We start from the raw sequence: 24513 nt of genomic DNA, 5'->3' as shown, positions 1-24513 counted from the left end.
TCTGAGACCTTTGAAAAGTTCAAGGAATTTTAGAGTGAGGTTGAGAATCAACGTGACAGGAAAATAAAGTTCTTACGATCAGATCGTGGAGGGGAATATTTGAGTCACGAATTTGGCACACACTTAAGGAAATGTGGAATTGTTTCACAACTCACGCCGCCTGGAACACCTCAGCGTAATGGTGTGTCCGAACGTCGTAATCGCACTCTATTGGATATGGTGCGATCTATGATGTCTCTTACCGATCTACCGCTATCATTCTGGGGTTATGCTTTAGAGACTGCCGCATTCACTTTAAATAGGGCTCCGTCGAAATCCGTTGAGACGACATCGTATGAATTATGGTTTGGAAAGAAACCTAAGCTGTCGTTTCTTAAAGTTTGGGGATGCGATGCTTATGTCAAGAAACTTCAACCTGAAAAGCTCGAACCCTAAGGAAACCATTGGGTATACCTTCTACCTCAGATCCGAAGGCAAGATCTTCGTTGCCAAGAACGGGTCCTTTCTGGAGAAAGAGTTTCTCTCGAAAGAAGTAAGTGGGAGGAAAGTGGAACTTGATGAGATGACCCCTCTCGAACCAGAAAGTAGCGCAGCACAAGAAAATGTTTCTGTGGTGCCTGCACCGACTAGAGAGGAAGTTAATGATGATGATCATGATCAAGTTACCACTGAACTTCGTAGGTCCACAAGGACACGTTCCGCACCAGAGTGGTACGGCAACCCTGTCCTGGAAATCATGTTGTTGGACAACGGTGAACCTTCGAACTATGAAGAAGCATGGCGGGTCCAGATTCCAACAAATGGCTTGAAGCCATGCAATCCGAGATAGGATCCATGTATGAAAACAAAGTATGGACTTTGACAGACTTGCCCGATGATCGGCGAGCGATAGAAAATAAATGGATCTTTAAGAAGAAGACGGACGCGGATGGAAATGTTACCATCTATAAAGCTCGACTTGTCGCTAAGGGTTATCGACAAGTTCAAGGAGTTGACTACGATGAGACCTTCTCACCCGTAGCGAAGCTGAAGTCCATCCGAATCATGTTAGCAATTGCCGCATTCTACGATTATGAAATATGGCAAATGGACATCAAAACGGCATTCCTTAACGGCTTCCTTAAGGAAGAATTGTATATGATGCAGCCGGAAGGTTTTGTCGATCCTAAGAATGCTGACAAAGTATGCAAGCTCCAGCGCTCAATCTATGAGCTGGTGCAGGCATCTTGGAGTTGGAACATTCGCTTTGATGAGATGATCAAAGAATTTGGGTTTACGCAGACTAATGGAGAAGACTGTGTTTACAAGAAAGTGAGTGGGAGCTCTGTAGCATTTCTCTTATTATATGTGGATGACATACTATTGATGGGAAATGATATAGAATTCTTGGAAAGTATAAAGGCCTACTTGAATAAGTGTTTTTCAATGAAGGACCTTGGAGAAGCTGCTTACATATTAGGCATCAAGATGTATAGAGATAGATCGAGACGCCTCATAGGTCTTTCACAAAGCACATACCTTGACAAGATATTGAAGAAGTTCAATATGGATCAGTCCAAGAAGGGGTTTTTGCCTGTATTGCAAGGTGTGAGATTGAGCACGGCTCAATGCCCGACCACGGCAGAAGATAGAGAAAAGATGAGTGTCGTCCCCTATGCCTCGGCCATAGGGTCTATTATGTATGCCATGCTGTGTACCAGACCTGATGTAAACCTTGCCGTAAGTTTGGTAGGAAGGTACCAAAGTAATCCCGGCATGGAACACTGGACAACGGTCAAGAACATCCTGAAGTACCTGAAAAGGACTAAGGATATGTTTCTCGTTTATGGAGGTGACGAAGAGCTCGTCGTAAAGGGTTACGTCGATGCTAGCTTCGACACAGATCTGGATGACTCTAAGTCACAAACCGGATACATGTATATTTTGAATGGTGGGGCAGTCAGCTGATGCAGTTGCAAGCAAAGCGTCGTGGCGGGATCTACATGTGAAGCGGAGTACATGGCAGCCTCGGAGGCAGCACATGAAGCAATCTGGATGAAGGAGTTCATTGCCGACCTAGGAGTTATTCCCAATGCATTGGGGCCGATGACTCTCTTCTGTGACAACACTGGAGCTATTGCCCTTGCCAAGGAGCCCAGGTTTCACAAGAAGACCAGGCACATCAAGCGTCGCTTCAACTCCATTCGTGAAAATGTTCAAAATGGAGACATAGATATTTGTAAAGTGCATACGGATTTGAATGTCGCAGATCCGTTGACTAAACCTCTTCCACGAGCGAAACATGATCAACACCAGAACTCTATGGGTGTACGATTCATCACAATGTAACTAGATTATGACTCTAGTGCAAGTGGGAGACTGTTGGAATTATGCCCTAGAGGCAATAATAAAATGGTTATTATTATATTTCCTTGTTCATGATAATTGTCTATTGTTCATGCTTTAATTGTGTTATCCGGAAATCGTAATACATGTGTGAATACATAGACCATAACATGTCCCTAGTGAGCCTCTAGTTGACTAGCTCGTTGATCAATAGATGGTTACGGTTTCCTGACCATGGACATTGGATGTCATTGATAACGGGATCACATCATTAGGAGAATGATGTGATGGACAAGACCCAATCCTAAGCATAGCACTAGATCGTGTAGTTCGTTTGCTAAAGCTTTTCTAATGTCAAGTATCATTTCCTTAGACCATGAGATCGTGCAACTCCCGGATACCGTAGGAATGCTTTGGGTGTACCAAACGTCACAACGTAACTGGGTGGCTATAAAGGTGCACTACAGGTATCTCCGAAAGTGCCTGTTGGGTTGGCTCGGATCGAGACTGGGATTTGTCACTCTGTATGACGGAGAGGCATCTCTGGGCCCACTCGGTATTGCATCATCATAATGAGCTCAATGTGACTAAGTAGTTAGTCACGGGATCATGCATTACGGAACGAGTAAAGTGACTTGCCGGTAACGAGATTGAACGAGGTATTGGGATACCAACGATCGAATCTCGGGCAAGTAAAGTACCGATTGACAAAGGGAATTGTATACGGGATTGCTTGAATCCTCGACATCGTGGTTCATCCGATGACCACCGGAGGGGTTCCGGGGGTCCACCTGCCCCGGAGGGCCTTATGGGCTGTAGGTGGAAGGGAACCAGCCCTTAGTGGGCTGGGCGCCAACCCCCCTAGGGCCCATGCGCCTAGGGTTTGGGGGGAACCCTAAAGGGGGGGCGCCCCCCTTGCTTGGGGGGCAAGCTCCCTCCCCCCTTTGCCGCCGCCCCCCTCTAGATCTCATCTAGAGGGGCCGGCCCCCTTCCCCCTTCTCCCTATAAATAGAAGGGTGAGGGGAGGGCTACAGCACGACATCCAAGGCGCAGCCCCTCCCCTCCCCAACACCTCTCCTCCTCCGCGTGTGCTTGGCGAAGCCCTGCCGGAGAACTGTCACTCCACCACCACCACGCCGTCGTGCTGCTGTTGGATCCTTCTTCCTCAACCTCTCCCTCCTCCTTGCTGGATCAAGGCGTGGGAGGCGTCACCGCTCCGTACGTGTGTTGAACGCGGAGGTGCCGTCCGTTCGGCGCTTGGATCATCGGTGATTTGGATCACGACGAGTACGACCCCATCAACCCCGTTCTCTTGAACGCGTCCGCTCGTGATCTACAAGGGTATGTAGATGCACTCCTCCCCTCTCGTTGCTAGTAAACTCCATAGATTGATCTTGGTGATGCGTAGAAAATTTTAATTTCTGCTACGATCCCAACAGGGGGCACCCCTTGGAGACACAACAATTGATCTCTTGATCTCTTAGCCGTGTGCGGTGCCCCCCTCCACCATAATCCATCTCGATTATATCGTAGCGGTGCTTAGGCGAAGCCCTGCGTCGGTAGAACATCATCATCGTCACCACGCTGTCGTGCTGACGGAACTCTCCCTCAAAGCTCGGCTGGTTCGGAGTTTGAGGGACGTCATCGAATTGAACGTGTGCAGAACTCGGAGGTGCCGTGCGTTCGGTACTTGATCGGTCGGATCGTGAAGACGTACGGCTACATCAACCACGTTGTGCTAACGCTTCCGCTTTCGGTCTACGAGGGTACGTAGACGACACTCTCCCCTCTCGTTGCTATGCATCACCATGATCTTGCGTGTGCGTAGGAATTTTTTAAAATTACTACGTTCCCCAACACCCCCAAGGATCGAGCGATATAGTTGGAGACGTACAAGCAACGAGCCCATAATCGCACGTACAACGTAGTTGCCCCCCCCCCCCCCCCCCAAAGCCCATAGTAAAATCCCACTAGCGGCCAGTTGACAACGTAAACTCCGATCTAGGGCCCGTTCGGCAAACCAGCGCTCCTTGAAATACCAGGATCTACGGAGCTATTGTTTGCTCGCTCCAACATTTTAATCTACTGCTCCGTTCGCTCCAGGAGCGGAGTCATGGAGCCGGAGGGACTCCGAACAGGCCTCTAGTCTTTGGGACTCCTTTTTTTGTTCGTAATTAGCGTGTACCTGGGTAGAGATTAGCCGCCGCCGCCGCCGCTGTGTGCCCTTGCCGCCCGTCTAATTCTGATACCCTACTGCCTACTCTGCTTCTCACAATCTGATTCATACGGCGAGTTGACGACGCAACGTACTAAACTGGTTCAGCCAACAACACTAGCAGGTTAGCACATCACAATATACTAATTTCTCTTGATTTTCATCTCGTATCAGTTTTGAAATTATACATTAGATTTAGTTGTTTTATTTTGTGATTTGAGATGCTATTAAGAATTCATATCTTGTACGCATCCTAGAAATTTTTGTGATGCAGATTATCTTGTATGAGTTCCTTTTTGTGGTATAAAAATTTCCTATGTCGACTGTATGAGTATAGAATTCAGAAATTAAAATTCCTCAACTATGAAGAGAAAAGACACTGCCAAACAACACTAAGATTAATTCGTTCTCTAAGTTGGTTGCTTCTGAAACTGAGATTCCTATCTTATGAGGAGAAAAAACGCTGCAAAACGTTTTGAAAAAAAAACCCGCTGCCAAATATCATTAAGATTAATTCGTTTTCTAAGCCGGTTGCTTCGAATTGTCAAATTGTTAATGAAGCTGACGTGCAAGTGCTCAACCTTTTCTCGATAATCATCTTTTGTACTGGATTTTTTTAACCATACTTGGATGCCAAAAAATAAAAATGCTTTGTGCTAATGTATAGCACATCATCCCCCATCGAATTAATTTATACAACATTTTTCTATATACATTCGAATACTGTACACTTTTTTTAGGGGGTTTATAAATATACTGTACACATTTTCTCGATGCTGTTTGCGTCCATGCCGGACGCGTAGCAGGAGGGCCGTCCCGTTCTTTTAAATCGGATCCACCTTATCTCCTCCGGCGGTATGGTATTATTTTTTTTCTATTGTATCGATCTTTTTTTTAGAGAATATTCTATGGTATCGATCGAACCACCCGTCGTGGATCCTCGCTCGGCACACGCGAACCGTCGGGTCCGGCCCGTTGCTGGTCCCACCACCCGCCTGCCAGTCCACCCGGGCTGACCGGGCGTTTCTGCGAGAGAACGGCACCGTTATTTTATTAGCCGTTTATTAGCGCCCCCATGGCCCATGGCCGGCGCACCGGGAGCGCGAACACTGGCAGCGGCAGGCAGGCACCACCATGCTCGGCGCCGTCCTCCGGATGCGGCTCCGCGTGCTCCGCCGCCACCTCCGCCTCCGCCTCCACGGCCGCAGGCGGCGGCGGCGCTGTCGGTCCCGGAGAGGGGGCGGCGGCGCGGCGGGGGGCGAGGAGGAGGGGGTGCGCGAGCCGGTGCTGCTCGTGTCCGGGATGGGCGGGTCGGTGCTGCACGCGCGGCGGCGGTCCGACCCCAAGTTCGACCTCCGGGTCTGGGTGCGCATCCTCCTCGCCGACCTCGAGTTCAAGAAGTTCCTCTGGTCGCTCTACAACGCCAAAACCGGTGGGTTGTCCGTGGTCTCCAGCTGTTCGATGAAACGTTTCGTTGCACTGCTGGTGGTTGATTCATTGAGGTGGCTTCTCTCTGCTGGTGGTTTCTCGCGCAGGGTATGTGGAGTCGTTGGACGACGATGTGGAGATTGTGGTGCCGGGCGACGATCATGGCCTCTTCGCCATCGACGTTCTCGATCCTTCCTGGGTGAGTGAGCTTATGGTTGCTAGTTCAGTGAATGGAGTTCAATGGTAGATCTTTTCTTCCGTTCGTTCGATGAACTGTACACTGGCGATATATTTTTTTTTTTTTGCCCCTTTCTGTGAGCATGGCCGGTGGGAGTTTTTTGGGGGCGATTCTTGTGACACTTGGTGTCTGTTAATTGGGGCAAATGGGAAGGGAGAAGAGGAAGTGGACATATAGAGATAGAGGGATCAGTGATGGATATCCGTTTCGTACTGTCGTATGGAGAGCTTTCTTGTCCTTTTATCTTACTAGTGCTCTTGGAGAATAGATAACAGGATAGGGACAGGCATTTGGTACATATGGACTGCACATTGCATTTAGATTGTGGACCGACTAGGATGAAAAAAATGGATTTATGTGGACCATGGTTGCTTACCACAGGAAAAAAAATACTGAGCCGGAGCTATTATAGTCCATCAAATTTGTATTTATATTCTCTTAACTTCAAGGAATGAAGTCATGCTTTCGCTCATGAAATGTTCAGTCAAATGATCTATGCAGTATATGAGGAATCACTGGGCTAGAACTGGTAGCTGAAAATGGAGCATTGAGACAGTGATAATACATGCCAAGTTGCTAACGTACCTGCATGTCATATCAACAAGATTTGTGTTCGAACAATTAATCCATCGGTGAAACTGATGCTTATCCTACTTGATTGCTCTTGGTACTTAAACATTTTGACGTTGATTTCAGGTGGAATTAATTCCGTAACTGCTGAGTTCGAAACGAAAATAAACATTTTTTGTATTGTAGAAATATTGGAAAGGGAATTTGACTTAAAAATGGTATCTTAGCTGCTGATACCGAATGAGTTCACTTCAAGAATTCATGGGATGGCTAATCCCTCATAGAGGGTATTTAATCATGTAATTCAAATCATTATTCAAGAAGCGAATTCCCTTTCTGAATTAATTGCCGTCTCTGATTTAACCAGTTGTTGCAAAGAGCATAATTTTTGTGATCTGATTTGTGCCCCATCTCTCTTAACTTCAGTTTGTAGAGCTACTGCATCTGACTATGGTGTATCATTTCCATGATATGATTGATATGCTCCTTGACTGTGGATACGAGAAAGGAACAACACTATTTGGATATGGTTATGATTTTCGTCAAAGCAACAGGTACAATCCTCTAAATCAACACTTAAGTGGGTTCATTTGGATGCTATAATCAGTAGCATAAAAAGTGGCTTAGCCTAAAACATGTGAGAAATGAGATCGTCCACGACAAACGACCACCGCCGGTTGAAGCCTTGACCAGATTCCTAAGCAGCTACATCAACTCATTGCTGGCCGTCCAGGCGTACCCTCATGGAGATCATATCAAAGGAAAGATGGTGGCTGCGCCACTGCCCAGCAGGAAATTGTTATCATATGTACAACAGGAAAAGCCACCAGCACTAAAATGGGAGGCACCGCCGGCCGGCTGGGCAGCGCTCAACATAGACGGGTCCTTCTCTGCTAAGAGCATCTCCAACAGCCGCGCAACGCGCCGCGCGCAAAAAACGCATTTGGCGCGCGCCGTTCGCCTGGTTTGGCGCGGCCGACAGCGGTGGCTTCAGCAGATGCGTCAAAATTGAGCGCGCGTGCGTAGCTCCAGCGGCCGCACTAAAATGCAGCGCGCGCTAAACATTGCGTACATTTTTTTAATAAAATGATAAATAAAATTCATAGATAAAAAAAACGATACATAGATATTTTACATAGTTCCATAGCATAGATAGATAGAAAAACTACTACTAAATAGTGCAACGACATAAAAAAAAACTACTAGATGGTGCAACTACATACGCAACTACAGCCTACTCCCAGTCGTCATCGTCATCGCCGCCATCCTCGCTGGTCTGGTCCGAGGTATCGATCCACATGTCCAACCAACGGTCATCATCAGCCGAAAAGATCGACTTCCCACCATTTTGAACGATGTCGCCCTGCGATATCGCTAGAGCCTTTCGCCGACGCCTATCCAACCGCTCGTCGCGGCGCCTTTGTGTGTCCTCGCGGCGCCTTGCCCAGTAGGCTTGCTCGTAGGTGACGTCCTCCGGGTGGCGTCGGCGCCACTCCGCCATGGTCCGCTCGTCCTCATGGGCGACGAGGAGGCGGCGCTGCCGCTCAGCATGCTCCGCACGGTCTTGTGCCGTGCGAAGACGAGGCGGCGGGGCGACGTCCAGCGCCTGCTGGAGGGTGTGGACGTCGTGGAAGTTCTTCTGCGGGCACGGCCTGCCTAGGCGCCACGCCGCGGCGTCGTACGCGCAGGCGGCCTCGTGCGCCGTCTCGAAGGTGCCGAGGCCGAGCCGGAGTTGGCCGGACCGTATCTCGGCGTAGAACCCGCCGTTGGGCGCTGGCGGACGCCGCGGTAGCCCGACGCTCCTCGGCGGCGCGGCGGCATGGTGGCGCGTCGGTGGCGGGGCGCTGGAGCGGTGGCGCGCGTGGCAGCGGAAGCAACCGAGAAAGCGGTGGAGGCGCGCGTGGCAGCGGAAGAGGAAGAGAAGTGTGTGGAATAGACGCGTGGCGAGCGCCGCATTTTATAGGCGCGCCGGAAGCGATACGCCAAAAATAGCGCGCGACCTGCCGCCTTTTCGCGCGCGCGCAAACTGTTCCCGTGCGCACGACTTTCCCGCCACCGCTGGAGCGCGCCGAAACGTCCCACGCGCGCTAAAAACTCGGTTTACCCCGCACGCGTGCTTTTTGGCACGGCTGTTGGAGATGCTCTAAAGAGGGGACTGCAGGAGCTGGCATGGTCCTCCGAGATGAACATGGAGATATTATTTTTTGTCTTGTCGTGAGCTAAGGCAGTGTGCATCACCGCTCGAGTCTGAACTTGCTGCATGTTCAGAAGGCGTCTCCCTCGCTACCCAGTGGTCTGAGCTGCCTTTTGTGATTCAAACGGACTGCGCGGAAGTGACAAAACTGATCGAGGGAGGTAATGGCAACCAGTCGAAGCATATGATGTTGATCCGTGAGATTAATTCGTGTCTTCAGGAACGTAGTGAATTCTTAGTTAAGCTTATGAGGCGAGAACAAAACGATGTTAGTCACTTTTTAACAAACTTTGCCAAATAAAGAAGCGCACTGCGGTGTAGCTTTGATCCGGTCCGAACGAGGTTCCGGACCTATGTAATGCAGACATGGCTGCAGCTTAATTAATGAATTCTCCTTTCCCTCGCAAAAAAAAAGTTAAAGTATTCCGTGTCCATACATTGAAATATTGAGATGTATAAAAACCGTGTTGCCAAACTAGGCATAAACTATGCGTAAGGTGACTGGAAGTCTTTTCCGTTTCAGTTGATCAGAAACGAACGGCTTGGATTGACAATGAGTGACGATAAGGTAATAATCGTTTGGAGTCCGTCCACTCCAAACGAAGGTGTTACTTCAACCTCTTAGCCCAACGGAAAGAACCCCAGAACCCATACTATTGTTATTTTGGATATATATACATTGATCAGATACAAACAACACACTAAAAGCGCATGCACGTCTTGCTGTGCCGCTCTTCTTTTTATGCCCTATTTTTATGCGTTTACGATTCGCCGATAGTTGCTTCTTTTGTGGAGACTTAAGTCTTGTTGAGCTAGGCTCATTTCTCTTACTTTGTATCTTTGATATTTTTCTTTTTCTTTTCTTTTGCGAAAAAACGCATAGATCTAGGACCCTGATAACGCCCACACGTGTGATGAGAGCAACACCCGCCCACACGCCCTATAACACACAGATTGCGCCACGTCATCGCATGCATGCATGTGGGAATCTTTTTAGATTTTCAGTTTTTTAAATGTTTTATCCCTTAAATGAAAAATCCGATTGAAGATCCATTTTCACTATTAAATCCATCGCGACGAGATCTTCGAAACTAGATCTCAATATGTTTCGATGATATTTTTTTGGGGAGTTAAAAGTTGTCATGTCTATTGCACATAAATTGTCATGGTGTTTATACCGAAGTTGCCGTGATATGTTTCAGCTATTTTTTCTTCTACCTTCAAAAGTAAATTTTGACATATTATAAAACGAGAATTAAGAAACTAGACTTGCCATAAACCATAAACTAAAATTGCCATGATACATGCACTTAAAATTGCCATGGTTCATACAAAAAATAATTTCCATGGTCAAAGTACTGGAATTGTCATGGTCAAAATACTAAAATTGCCATGATCTATAAACTAAGATTGCCACATGGTAACTTTAGTCTAAACACTATGGCAACTACAGTGTAAACATCATGGCAACTTTTGTTCAAAAAAATTTCATTGAAACATATCAACATGTGATCTAGTTTTAAAGATCTCGTCGAGACAGATTTAATGGTGAAAACGGATTTTTAATTAGGAGATAAAACATTTTTTAGCCGAAAACCAAAAAGATTCCCGCTGATGTCATCTGTTTTGACGTGGCAAAATGAATGGTAATGGAGGCGTTTGGGCCATGATGCTTCGTGCCACACGTGTTGGCGTTATCATTTGGGTAGATCTATTAATCAGCACACACCATTACAGAGCACCCCTCGAGAAAAGAAGAAATTACAACACAGTTCACAGGGAACTGGCCATCGTCTTCCACCCCAACGTGCTGATGGCGCGCCGCCGCTGCCCCTCGCAAACCAGAGTCAGGCTGACCTTGTAGTTCACGCGGACGAGAAGTCATCGAAGCACCGATCCTGCTGGATCATCGCCTTGGCCGAAAGATCGCCAAAGTTGACGCTGAAATCACATATCCATGTGCTCCTCCATACCGGGAACAACCATACCTAGAGCACCAAAGCTCAACGAATCCATGGATCCGAGAGCACACACCGTCGGAAGCTCCCCCCGACTCCGCCACAAGTGACATTGCCGGGATGGGGATGGAACTCCGGCAACATTATTCCTCCGCAACGCCGCCAAGAACTCCTACCCGTATCTTCATGCCAGAACCAAAGATCCGGGGCTCCCACACTCTCTCGTGGTCTTTGTTTTCATGAAATTTGGTGGAGAATGGAGGAGCGTTAGAAACGTTGTTTGGACTACGGCCATATGAAAGTAACATGTCAAAAGTTTGATGGCACGTATCTCCGCTATGCTCAACGCACGAACAAAACCACGTATCCTAGGGCCGGTGAAACTCATGCCGCGAGCATAATTGTTAAATGCGTCTAAGAAGAAGAAAACTGAAACATGAGGTGACATAGGGGGCTTCCCAGAGAGCTAAAGAGCATCTACAGCCGGGCGCCTCAAACAATCTCCCCCGGACGCGTCCGATCAGTGACCAGATAGGAGAAAGAAGGAAAAACGTTATCCAACCGAACACCTCATATCATCCCTATACGTCCGGACTATCTGCGAATCCTCATATCCATCTCAAATATGTGGAGGATATGAGGGATCACGGACCACCACATTTGATGCCACCCCATCCCGGACCATCTTTTCTCTTTCTTTCTTTATTCTTTTCTTTTTCTCTCTTCATCTTCACCAATCACATGCACATGACCAGACATGTGAGGAAGAAAATGAAAAGTGTGATTGTGCGGGCGAACAAATAGGGGCTCAAAGCGGACGCGTCCGCGGGCGTTTAAGGGATCGAATTAGAGATACATGGCTGAAGATGCTCTAATATCTTATCTTTAGAGATACAAACAAGAATGTTGGGACGAGGCAAAAAAAATTTTTTTTATAAAGGCTTATCCACTAGCCTGAATCTTCGTTTTAAACACCGCGTAAGAAACTTGCCTGGGGCAGAGGCTTCCCCGTCCGCACATCAGCCTAGCTGTCGGAGAAGACGCTGCCAGGACGGGGATGAAGCCGGAGAAACTTATTTTGAAACGGTGGCTTCTCCACTGCCATGGACACAAATAAAAATACAGTAAAAGACAAAGCACAAAGAGCGCACAACGAGAGGAAACCGGGTAGATGCCGGAGCCGGCGATAGGAGGCAAGGGGACGGAGCGCTCCGTTCCCGTGGTGTTTGATGATGCGTGTGAGGTGACCAGATGCTCTGAAGGCGGACATTGCAGCGGCAACACCGATTCATGCTTGGGCGGCTGCCTCGGATTTCCCTTAAGATGTCCAGTTCAGCGAGATGTGGGTGCACCAAGCAACCAAGTCAATCCGCAGCAGCCATGGGCCATCGACCGTGCAGCCGCAGGAAGGCGGCGGTCATGATGGTCTTCCATCGGGCTTGGGCGCAAGGCTGAGTGGCCTCTGATTCTGGCATCTGCGGGACGACGGTGACTGGTCGGGTACTGCGGTTCGACCATCGATCTAGCGAAAACAATAATGTTCACCTGGATCAGTCAGATCTGCAGCCGGCGGCACGAAGCTGTTGTTGATTGTGGCCTGGAGCGTCGCGTCACTTCGGCGTTGGATCGTTCGCGGTCATGCTGCCACAGGCGAGGACGGTGGAGTTAGTGGCGTCACATGGTGGTGTCGTCTGATGCAGATCAACCATCAGCTGCCATTTGTGAGGATGATGCGGCGCCGCCGGAGAATCTCAGGATTTTGGTGGTGCTGATGTTCTTTCCCCGTTAAAGGCTTCGTCATGGTGAGCGGCTCTTGCACGTATGCTGTTGCAGGGATTGCGTAAAGTGGAGGAGAAAACAAAGGATGACTTTGATTGGGTGGTACTTCTCGAGTACCCGGTCTCGAGTTCCAGGGTAAAAACCCTAGGTTCAACCCTAGTTGGTTGTACCTGACAATGGCGGCGTTCTTTGCGTCGTTACCCTGATGAAGGCATTGTTTGGAGTTTGCTCGGACTTGATCTTCAGGGTGAAAACCCATGGTTTGACCTTTGGTGGTTGAATCCGGCGACGGCGGCGCTTGTGTGTCGTTCCCTTCCTGGAGGCGTCGCTTTTGAAGAACCTTTCTCGTATTCCTTGTGTTGTCAATAGATGATGGGTGCCGATGGTCACCACCGTATATTGTCGAATCGCTTCAGGAATTTTTCTTTTTATCACTCCGTCTGCCATAGCTTCGGTCTTGTATGACTTTGCTCCACGCGGACGTGATTATTTGTGTGTGTTAGTGTTGGCTGTGTGCATCCTAGCTATGCAGAGGCCGGGTGTTGTACTCATTATGATTGTATCCCTCGATGCTACATTATGAGTCAATAAAAAAATATCCTTTATCGAAAAAAAAGGAGGCAAGGGGACGGGGAAAGGCCGGTGGAGAAGCGGTCGTTACGTCTGATAAAAATAGTTATTATTTTTCTATTTTTTTTAGAAAGCGCAAAAGGATCTTTGCGTTCCATTGCATTGAAAAGATGAGAGAGTACAAGCCTTCTATGAGGGGTTTTTTTGCGGGTAAAATCTTTGTATTACTCAAATCTCAATGTCCTTACAATCAGCCTCGGCTAGCTCTAAAGAAACTGATGGGCCTGAGCCAACCCAGGTCATTGTTCTGCCCTCTTGTCTAGCAAACTTTACTAAGCTATCGCTAACCTTATTTTGCATACGATTTATATGAGTAATACATCAGGTGTCTAATTTCTTTAACTAAAGAAGAGTAGATCGATCTATCAATATCTATCGCTTGAATCAGCTTAACTGCAACAATGGAGTCCATCTCAATAATGATCGGCAAGTCGCTTCTCTGAATTGCAAAAGACAGGCCTTCCATGCAAGCACACAACTCAGCCTCAAGAATTTCTCGGCATGAAAAAAGCTCCCTACAAGCTGAGTAGATGACATTACCTCTATCATCTCGCAGCACCATCCCCGCACCAGCCGTACCATTTTCTGCAAAGGGCCCATCAGTATTCAGTTTCACCCAGCCAGCCATAGGGGGACACCAATTGACAGGAGTGCTCTCAACTATTCGAACATGTGAATTTTTTAAGTGGCCTGTCATATGTAACTAAGGACTTCCCTTTGCTCGGATCAGAAGATAGATCAATTTTAAGTCCAACCAAGGAATCAAGGTAACTCACCAAATACCTCCTGGACGCTTGAGGTTATAGTTACAAGAGCCCAACGTCCAATCAGTGGACATCCAAGGAGGCGGGCAACACTATTTTGCAGAAGTTTCCAGGCACATATGATATATTGATATACTACAACGTAATATATGCCCATGAAGTTTTTCACAATGTTCCACATGGTAGATAAATTTTGTACACAATTACCGGTACATCGCGTGCCCGTCTCTTCAAGGGAAAGGACCAAAATAACCGTTCCCTCGAAGAAATCGATGCCATATCTATCAGAGACTGGCCTGATCAGGGATCCTCTCTGGGGGCATGTCCATGATTTGCGATTTCGACACCCTACCCCGTGCGTTCTCACTTACGCCGAGCCATTTCTTGAGAAGCTTGAACACATTCTCATCACACAGCAGCCCTCGGTGGTCGGCCCTGACGCCTACCCTTTCTTTCGCTGGGAACCCATCAGCCTGTCAGCAAATATAGATGCATAGGTGCAGGGGAAGCTTGTAAATTCAATATTGTGAATGGCAAGGTTAGGCACAATAAGCCACGCTATCTGATAAAATCAGTTGTAAATAGATATGTTATCGTCCGACAAGGAACAGAAACACATTGCAGAATGTAAGATGATTTGTGCAACACAGGCGTAACCACCGTTGCCGGACCCCGTGTTAGAGGAGTATCAGCTAAAGTACAGCTTAGTGCACCAAAGCTTCTGCTTTTAAAACAGATACTCCCTTCGTCCCACAATATAAGATGTTTTTGCAACTAGATAGTTGGCATACTTCACTATGACAGAAAGAATGGTTACCGTGGCTGATTCGACAGGAACGGTGCAATCTCCATCCACATATGTGTATGTAGGCTGACAATAGGATAATCACATGTCATTACCATAAACAGACATTGCAAGATTCCAACAAGAACGTGTCAGACTTCAAGTAACGGAAGACAGTACCACTGTGCGGCACACTTCTGAGAGATCTCCAATTGGGGAGCTTTCAGAGCCATAGCTGTGCAAAAAAGGAAAGCCAGGAGGAATGAAACGCAGTACATTTGCTATCAGATTCATCAGCTTCTGAATTTATCTAAAAGAAAACAACTCTGTGTTATCGTTGCAGAAGGAAAAAAAATACTGAAATATAAGCTGATAGCACTTGTTTTGAAGCTTAAAGTCAACTACTGTGAAGCGAACATCAACAGGAAATTGCTTCATTCTTATTCAATCATATCAGCTACTGTATCGAAAGCTCCCAACTAATGAGCAACACTAGAGTTATAGTACCCTAACAATAATAATGAATCTCACGTACCCTAACAATAATGATGAATCTCACACTATCATTTCTAGAACAGTATAAAAAGTTAAAAACACACGATGTTAGTATTAATTGCCATCATAATACTTACCAAACATCATATGGTGTTTCATAAGATGTCCCATGTATACTATAAAAACTCACGGTATCTGGTAGTTCAGCATTCTCGAGAATACGGCGAGTCTCAGTAGCCCATTTGTAGATGGACATATTGAATGGTAGTGCAATTGTCTTCCCATTATAATTGAGCTACAGATAGAAAAAATAGAATGGAGTATCAAACAAGTAGCTGACTAAGAGTCAAAAAATACATTATATAGCTTCATGCAAGAGTTACATCAACTTCCACTTGTTAGAAAAAATTAATGGAAGGAAAAGTTTTTCCGAGAATAAAACAAGATAAAGTGGGAATGTCTGAATAGTTCATTACATTTATAGGTTAAACACGACATAACAATCAAAGGAAACATGCATAGTGCACTGCCACTACCACAAAGAATAAATTCATTTGTAGTGCATATTGTCCCTAAGACCCTGACTGTCGAAAGTAAAAAATATCTGGAATCTACAAATAATGTGTATACTATGAAATTAATGTACTGGACAATGTACATGTGATTTTCATGCGTATTACAATAAGTCTGTGTCTGGATGTTTCTTGTCTCTAGTAAATGAGCTTGCATGGCCAGTATACAACAAAAATGGCATTATTATATCAAAAACATGTAGAAGTGAGTATGAATACCTCATTATTTTGTAAAGCTTCTTCAAACAGAGAAACACAATCAGTTGCTTCATACAAAACTAGCTTTACTGTTCCATCCTTTTCAGGATTCTTTCGCCAAACCTGAACGATTGGTTTTTCCTTCCACTCAAAGTTTGGATTTGGCAGCATTTCGTAGATTGATGGGCACTCAACCAGCTACATAAAGTGAAGAGGCAGAGATTATTTTTAGATGGCATGGAATAGCTACTGTACAGTAGCAAACATTGATGAGTTCATGAAGCTTAGATGCAACATGGTCAAGAAATTACCAGTTGGTGCATCGCCCATCGAGAAACGAAAAAGAAACTTTCAAAACCATAAACAAACTGCAGTCCAGTTAGAAGAGAATCATTGATGCATCCTGGGGCACCTGCCAAGATATGAGAACTAATATGAGAAGTGTATCCTATCAAAGGTGAGAAGTGACAGAATATATCAATTGACTGAAAGTGCATTACCTTGAAATGGACAAGCAATGCAAATCCATTTATTGACATACTTCGAAAATATCTAGAAAAATGAAATGGAAAGATTTGAGAAACGAATTTTGGCTGCATAGGCAAAGTGGCATATCAAACAAGAAAACTCACATCATGATTCATAGACATGAAACAGCGTACTAGCAATCCTCCCATAGAATGGGAGATTATGTTTACTTTTTTCCCACCAGAGGCCTTGTAAGCCGTCTCAAGTTTTGCTCTCAAACCAGCCATTGCTTTGTCTATCCTGCCAGATAAAACCATCGTTACAGCACCTTGTGCTTGTGAAACAGAACATGTTTTAGGCTAAGCCACTTTTTATGCTACTGATTATAGCATCCAGATGAACCCACTTAAGTGTTGATTTAGAGGATTGTACCTGTTGCTTTGACGAAAATCATAACCATATCCAAATAGTGTTGTTCCTTTCTCGTATCCACAGTCAAGGAGCATATCAATCATATCATGGAAATGATACACCATAGTCAGATGCAGTAGCTCTACAAACTGAAGTTAAGAGAGATGGGGCACAAATCAGATCACAAAAATTATGCTCTTTGCAACAACTGGTTAAATCAGAGACGGCAATTAATTCAGAAAGGGAATTCGCTTCTTGAATAATGATTTGAATTACATGATTAAATACCCTCTATGAGGGATTAGCCATCCCATGAATTCTTGAAGTGAACTCATTCGGTATCAGCAGCTAAGATACCATTTTTAAGTAAAATTCCCTATCCAATATTTCTACAATACAAAAAATGTTTATTTTCGTTTCAAACTCAGCAGTTACGGAATTAATTCTACCTGAAATCAACGTCAAAATGTTTAAGTACCAAGAGCAATCAAGTAGGATAAGCATCAGTTTCACCGATGGATTAATTGTTCGAACACAAATCTTGTTGATATGACATGCAGGTACGTTAGCAACTTGGCATGTATTATCACTGTCTCAATGCTCCATTTTCAGCTACCAGTTCCAGCCCTGCGATTCCTCATATACTGCATAGATCATTTGACTGAACATTTCATGAGCGAAAGCATGGCTTCATTCCTTGAAGTTAAGAGAATATAAATACAAATTTGATGGACTATAATAGCTCCGGCTCACTATTTTTGTCCTGTGGTAAGCAATCGTGGTCCACATAAATCCAGATTTTCATCCTAGTCGGTTCACAATCTAAATGCAATTTACAGTCCATATGTACCAAATGCTTGTCCCTATCCTGTTATCCATTCTCCGAGAGCACTAGTAAGCTAAAAGGACAAGAAAGCTCTCCATACGACAGTACGAAACGGATATCCATCACTGATCCCTCTATCTCTATATGTCCACTTCCTCTTCTCCCTTCCCATTTGCCCCAATTAACAGACACCAAGTGTCACAAGAATCACCCCCAAAAAACTCCCACTGGCCATGCTCACAAAAAGGGGCAAAAAAAAAAACCCTATAGCCAGCGTACAGTTCATCGAACGAACGGAAGAAAAGATCTACCATTGAACTCCATTCACTGAACTAGCAACCATAAGCCCACTCACCCAGGAAGGATCGAGAACGTCGATGGCGAACAGCCCATGATCGTCGTCCGGCACCACAATCTCCACATCGTCGTCCAACGATTCCACATACCCTGCGCAAGAAGCCACCAGAAGACACCTCGATCAAATCAACCACCCCCCGAGTGCACCGAAACGTTTCATCGAACAGCTGGGGAACACAGACAAGCCAAGCCACAACCCACCGGTTTGGGCGTTGTAGAGCGACCAGAGGTACTTCTTGAACTCGAGGTCGGCGAGGAGGATGCGCACCCAGACCCGGAGGTCGAACTTGGGGTCGGACCGCCGCCGCGCGTGCAGCACGGACCCGCCCATCCCGGACACGAGCAGCACCGGCTCGCGCGCCCCCTCCTCCTCGCCCCCCGCCGCGCCGCCGCCCCCTCTCCGGGACCGACAGCGCCGCCGCCGCCTGCGGCCGTGGAGGCGGAGGCGGAGGTGGCGGCGGAGCACGCGGAGCCGCATCCGGAGGACGGCGCCGAGCATGGTGGTGCCTGCCTGCCGCTGCCAGTGTTCGCGCTCCCGGTGCGCCGGCCATGGGCCATGGGGGCGCTAATAAACGGCTAATAAAATAACGGTGCCGTTCTCTCGCAGCAACGCCCGGTCAGCCCGGGTGGACTGGCAGGCGGGTGGTGGGACCAGCAACGGGCCGGATCCGACGGTTCGCGTGTGCCCAGCGAGGATCCACGACGGGTGGTTCGATCGATACCATAGAATATTCTCTAAAAAAAAAGATCGATACAATAGAAAAAAAATAATACCATACCGCCGGAGGAGATAAGGTGGATCCGATTTAAAAGAACGGGACGGCCCTCCTGCTACGCGTCCGGCATGGACGCAAACAGCATCGAGAAAATGTGTACAGTATATTTATAAACCCCCTAAAAAAAGTGTACAGTATTCGAATGTATATAGAAAAATGTTGTATAAATTAATTCGATGGGGGATGATGTGCTATACGCACAAAGCATTTTTATTTTTTAGCACCAACTATATATATTTTTCATTTTTGTGAAACAACACACTCTTTTAGTACCTCCCAGAAACTGAGTTTGTGACCTACACATTGCGCTCTTGTTTTATCATTCGTTTTACGACCTCGTCAGCTTCACCACTCTTTTTCTTGGTGTAGGTTAAAGAGGTTCTACTCTTTAGGACACATCCACTAAAGTAGAACAAAGAAGATTCATATAAAAATCAAGGTAGAAACAATAAAAAAATATAAACACAATCAAACATGCCTTTTGTATGTGACGCCCCCGTCTCGACCGTACACTAATCATGCACGAAAATGTGTACGACCAAGATCAGGGACTCACGGGAAGATATCACAACACAACTCTAGACATAAATTAAAATAATACAAGCTTCATATTACAAGCCAGGGGCCTCGAGGGCTCGAATACAAGCTCGATACACAAGAGTCAGCGGAAGCAACAATATCTGAGTACAGACATAAAGTTAGACAAGGATGCCTTAAGAAGGCAAACACAAAAACAGCAACGATCGAAGAGGCAAGGCCTCCTGCCTGGGACCTCCTAACTACTCCTGATCTTTGGCGGCCTCCATGCAGTAGCATCCGTCGGCGGTGGCATCTGACTCCAGGGATCCACCAACTGGTTGCAACAACCGGAAAGAAGAAAGAAGGGGGAAAAGGGGTAGCAAAGCAACCGTGAGTACTCATCCAAAGTACTCGCAAGCATCAAATCTATACTAAGTATGCATTGATATCAAATGGAAGGGCTGTATCTGTGGACTGAACTGCAGAATGCCAGAATAGAGGGGAAGGCCTAGCCTATCGAAGACTAGCATCTTCAAGGAGCTCCAAGCGTCTTGCAGCATGTAGAAGAGTAAAGAATAGCAGTTTATATTTAACAAACATGTTGTAGTATCAACGCCCAGAGATCCTTCCTCGACTCCCTACGAGAAAGCAATCCCGGGGCCACATATCCATCCCATATCAAGTATCCATTTCTAGTTGTATAAGATCAGGATACAAGTCTGAACGTCCATTACCGAGGACACGGTATTCGAATATATATCTTCCCTGCAGGCCTTTCTGGGGTCAATGCCCGGCCTCGGAAGATCAACACGTCGCAGCCCTACCTAGGCTCAACAGAGAGGTCCCCGCCGGTCTACATCCTAAGCGCCCTGGGGTCTTGGGCCCATCGCTCGTTGCACTCCGGGTCGTTGCGAGCAGGGTGGATACCAGCACCGCCTCGGATGGCCAGCACGATCCGCCCGTGCCGCAGTGCTGAACTGGACGTCTGACAAAGCTTCGGCTGATACTGCGATGTCGAGGCCCATATCTATTCTCGCGTGGTGGTTAGTGCGTAAAGGCTAGAGGCCAATTCAGAACAAATACCCAAACCTGTTAGTGCATTAACAATTAAAGTAGTGACGGCTGTCGGGACAAGTCCGAAGCTACCACCCCCTCCTGGGTGATACCGCTAAACAGCCAGCCGCCACTGTCACATCGCATGGGTGCTCTCCGGGCCCGCCCGACTTTCACATCAACTCGCGGGTACCCCTCGGGGCCGACCCGACTTCAACAATGGTCTCAAGTAAAGTCAAGGTAACTGTGTGTCCAAAACATCAAGGAAGAAAACCCGAGGAATCACCCCCGGTGGATTCCACTCAATGTAATCATCAAGGTGAACGTAACAGGGACCACCCTCGAGGTTCACACTTGAGATGTTGCACGACAGAGCCGTATCGGGAATGGTGAAAGAGGAACCACCCCCGTTGACCACGACCGAATAGCTACACTACAGAATTATCATCAGGAGTGCATTATGAGGGATCACCCTCGGCACCCGATAGTAGCTCTGCAGAGTCGAGCAACTAAAGGGGCGTGATGTGATGTGAGGTGTCAGGCTCTGGTCATCGATCACGTTGATCGAGTCGTCGAAGATGAAGCAGGGGCAACAAGGACAAGGTGGGGGTCACTGATGAATCACTAACCAACCTATACTAAGCAGTTTAGGATAAGCAGGTAGGTAACAATAGCAGATACAAAAGCAGGCTATGCATCAGAATAGGAGCAATCAATAACAGTAGCAAAATCTAATGCAAGCATGAGAGAATGGAATGGGCGATATCGGGATGATCAAAGGGGGGGCTTGCCTGGTTGCTCAGGCGAGAAGGAGGGGTCGTCGTCGACGTAGTCGATCACAGGGGCATCAGCAGCGATCTCGGGGTCTACCGAAGAGAAGAGGGGGGAGAAACAGTAAATACAAGCAAACAGATGCAATACTATGCATGACATGACGAAACGCGGTGCTGGGGGGTTCTACCGCAGTGCTACACGATACCGCGGAGGGGGATAACATGAGGGAAGTTTTTCCGAAGTTAGGCATTTTTGGACAGACAAAATGGAGGGGAAAGGTTGCATGTCCGATATGCTAGGGACGCGTGATAGATGAACAAAGAGCGTATTCAGATTTGTCTCGTCGTTCTGAGCAACTTTCATGTAGAAAGTTTTTCGATCCGAGCTACGGTTTAATTTCTATGATTTTCCGAAGTTTTAATGATATTCTGCAATTTAATTTAATTAGAAAATAATGAGTAAATGCTAGGTGCACCCAGATCTGTGTACACAGAAGTGTACCAGAGGGTGACATGTGGGTCCAGAGGGTCCCAGTTGACCAGTCAACATTTGACTGGTCAACAAGGGGTGGGGCCCCCGTCATTGACACATTTGACTAACTAACAATTTTAATTAGTTAATCTAGGTAATTAGTCTAATTAACCTCAATTTAAGTAAGTTAATTAATTATATTAATTAATTTTCTAATATATATTTTTTGATTTCCGGGGGCGGACCCCACGTGCCATAGGCACTGGTCCAAAGCGGGCTAACGGGCGGCGATTACGGGCGCCTGGGCGTGGGCACCCGCCCAAACAACCACGGGAGAGGGGACGCGCCAGGGCATCGGCGCGGCGCCGGCGCCGGTCGCCGGAGGTGGCCACGGGGAGGGTGGTCGCGGACCAAACTGGGCAGCAGCCCGTAGGGAGGAACGAGGGCCACGGGGAGGGGAAGCGCGCGAACCGGGCGGTGTAGCCGCGGGGAGCACAGGACGGCGAGGGTACGCTCGGCAGACACGGCACGGGTTGCCCCATCGGGCGCGCCGCAACAGCCAGACGCGGCCTAGCGCGATGCGGGCGCAGAGGTGGGCCAGCGGGAGCGAGGCGAGGTAGGCTGCGCAGCGGAGCAGTACTGCAGCAGCAGTTCAGTGGCAGGGGACGGGGCTGCACCGGGGAAGCGCAGCGGCCAGCGAGGAGCGGCGGTGCGGACGAGGCAAAGCAGGGCTACGGCGGGTGAGCGGCTGTGAGGCCACGGTGGGCGAGCAGCCAGCAAGCGCGAGCTGTAGCGCCCGTAGCCGCAGGCAGCGGGCAGAGTAGGGGCCGCGGGAGCGCAGCCTCGTGCAGCGGGCGTGCCCGAGGTACACGCGCAGTCGACGATGGTCGCAGCCAAGCAGGCAGTGCACACGCGGGAGGAGAGAGCTCGGGCCAGGCGGGCAGCAGCGTCTACGGCGACGAAATTAAGAGAAGGACAGAGGGGGAGGAGGCGGCAGCTCACGGGGCCCTGTAGAGGTGCATAGCGAGCTCGGGGAAGGCCCGGTGACGACGAATTCGACGGAGGTCTCCGGCGGGTGCAAGGTCAAGGACGACGCGGATCCGGTGAGGAAGGGGGGAAGAAGACGGCGATGCGGGCGCTCCGGTGCTCCCCGGCTCCAGGCGCTTGGCGTAGGCGGCGTAGATGACGCCGGCGGAGTGGATGGACAGGGGGTGCGGGGACGAAGGTGGCCGTGGCTATGGCGCAGCCATGGCGTCGCAGCTAGCGAACAAGCTCGAGAAAGGGGATCTGGCGAGGGGGAGAGAGGCTGAGAGGGAGGAGGGAGTGGGAGCGGTAGGTGGGGGAGGGGAGACCGAGGCGCTGGAGGGGCGCCCTTATCCCCTCGACGCCGATGGTGAGCCGGCTCGGTGGCGACCCCGGGCGTGGTCGGGCGCACCCGATGAACAGATGGAGAAGGCGACTCGGGGGGGTTGGGTGGGCTGGCAAGGCCGCCCTGGTGGGCATGTCCGTGGTGGGTCGAGGCCCAGGGGCGCAGGGGAGGCTTTTCTCTTTTGTTTTGTTTAACCTTTAGTTTTTCTTTCTATTATGCTTTGTTTCTGTTACTTTAGCAAGCAAAATAGTTTTACTAATATATAAAACTAGCTCCACAAAATTGAGTTACAAAATAACCCACAGCCAGAAAAAGTTTCACACCTAAATAAAATAGTTTGATATTTTAGAAATTATAAAAGGCATTTAATTAATTGTTTTACCTACTATTTATTTATTTGAGTGCATTTAAATGTTTTATAAAAGTGTGGTTTCTTCATCAATAATACTTATGGATTATTTGTCACATTTTGCACAATTTTAGTTTTGACATTTGAAAACTTTTATTTTTGACTTTGTTTTAAATTTGAATTTGAACCGGTTTCGAACCAACGCGAGTTTAATATCAGCAAGCACGATGACGTGGCATAATTAGCAGAGCATTACTATAGCTTAATTATCCGGGCGTCACAATTCTCCTCCATTACAAGAAATCTCGTCCCGAGATTTTAGGAGGTAGAAGGAAACATAGCGGGGTATTTATCAGGAACACGATCCTCGAGTTCCCAAGTGGCTTCATCTTCAGAAGGATTTGACCACTGAACTTTTAGAATTTTGAAAGCCCTCTGACGGGTACGATGTTCAGCTTGATCGAGAATGCAGACCGGATGCTCTCTAAAGTGAGATCATCTTGCAGAGGTTGAGCTTTATAAGCCATGGGGTTGTTGCAATAAAACTTGCGACTCAGGGCATCGGGCATGTCATTTAGCCTTGCCATGGGTATACGAAATACCATAGTTATAGTCTGTAATTGCTTCCATACACCGTTGCTGACGGGGATCCAGATCCAGCTGAGTAATAGATACTCCAAACGTTGATGATCGGTGAAGATCCCGCAACGATTATCAAGAAGAAAATGTCGCCACAATTTCAATGCAAATTTTAACGGCGGTAAGTTCAAGGCCATGGACTTCATAGTTCTTCTAGAAAGACATCTTGAAATTCACAAACGACTGGAGCATTTTCAAACATCCTAGGAATAAATCCATGCTTCGGCATTTCAAACAAGATGAGCATGGTAGCTTATTATCTCACTCGAAGTATGGAGTTGGTGGATGGTTTAGTGGCGCAAATGATAGAAGTGATATGTGCTTTCAACCATTACATCCACAGAATGAGGT

At 47.5% G+C, this 24513-nt stretch overlaps 2 protein-coding genes across 3 annotated transcripts in view; one reads left to right on the top strand and one right to left on the bottom strand.

Annotated features, from left to right (window-relative positions):
• The first annotated feature begins 5561 nt into the window (after window positions 1-5561).
• Window positions 5562-8187, top strand: LOC123122154 (phospholipase A(1) LCAT3). The gene is made up of 3 exons (XM_044542293.1): window positions 5562-5972; window positions 6076-6167; window positions 7203-8187. The coding sequence occupies exons 1-3, from the start codon at window positions 5675-5677 to the stop codon at window positions 7377-7379; spliced, it is 567 nt and encodes a 188-aa protein (XP_044398228.1). The 5' UTR covers window positions 5562-5674; the 3' UTR covers window positions 7380-8187.
• A 5912-nt stretch (window positions 8188-14099) lies between these two features.
• Window positions 14100-24513, bottom strand: part of LOC123122153 (phospholipase A(1) LCAT3) — a 40342-nt gene continuing 29928 nt past the window's right edge. Inside the window, exons 1-11 of one of the 2 annotated variants that reach the window (XM_044542291.1) lie at window positions 18414-18789; window positions 18211-18302; window positions 17051-17178; window positions 16783-16918; window positions 16651-16702; window positions 16462-16562; window positions 16172-16348; window positions 15518-15675; window positions 15066-15120; window positions 14919-14972; window positions 14100-14574 (exon numbers count right to left, since the gene is read on the bottom strand). In XM_044542291.1, the coding sequence (XP_044398226.1) occupies window positions 14386-14574; window positions 14919-14972; window positions 15066-15120; window positions 15518-15675; window positions 16172-16348; window positions 16462-16562; window positions 16651-16702; window positions 16783-16918; window positions 17051-17178; window positions 18211-18302; window positions 18414-18711 (1440 nt within the window). In that variant the 5' untranslated portion in view covers window positions 18712-18789 and the 3' untranslated portion in view covers window positions 14100-14385. Of the gene's footprint in view, window positions 14575-14918; window positions 14973-15065; window positions 15121-15517; window positions 15676-16171; window positions 16349-16461; window positions 16563-16650; window positions 16703-16782; window positions 16919-17050; window positions 17179-18210; window positions 18303-18413; window positions 18790-24513 lie in introns of those variants that run through there. The other variant, XM_044542292.1, reaches the window with a different exon arrangement.

The sequence above is a fragment of the Triticum aestivum genome, chromosome 5D, assembly GCF_018294505.1.
Source record: "Triticum aestivum cultivar Chinese Spring chromosome 5D, IWGSC CS RefSeq v2.1, whole genome shotgun sequence".
NCBI lineage: Eukaryota > Viridiplantae > Streptophyta > Magnoliopsida > Poales > Poaceae > Triticum > Triticum aestivum.
The sequence above is the reverse complement of the archived record's forward strand: the minus strand, read 5'-3'. Positions and strand labels throughout refer to the sequence as shown.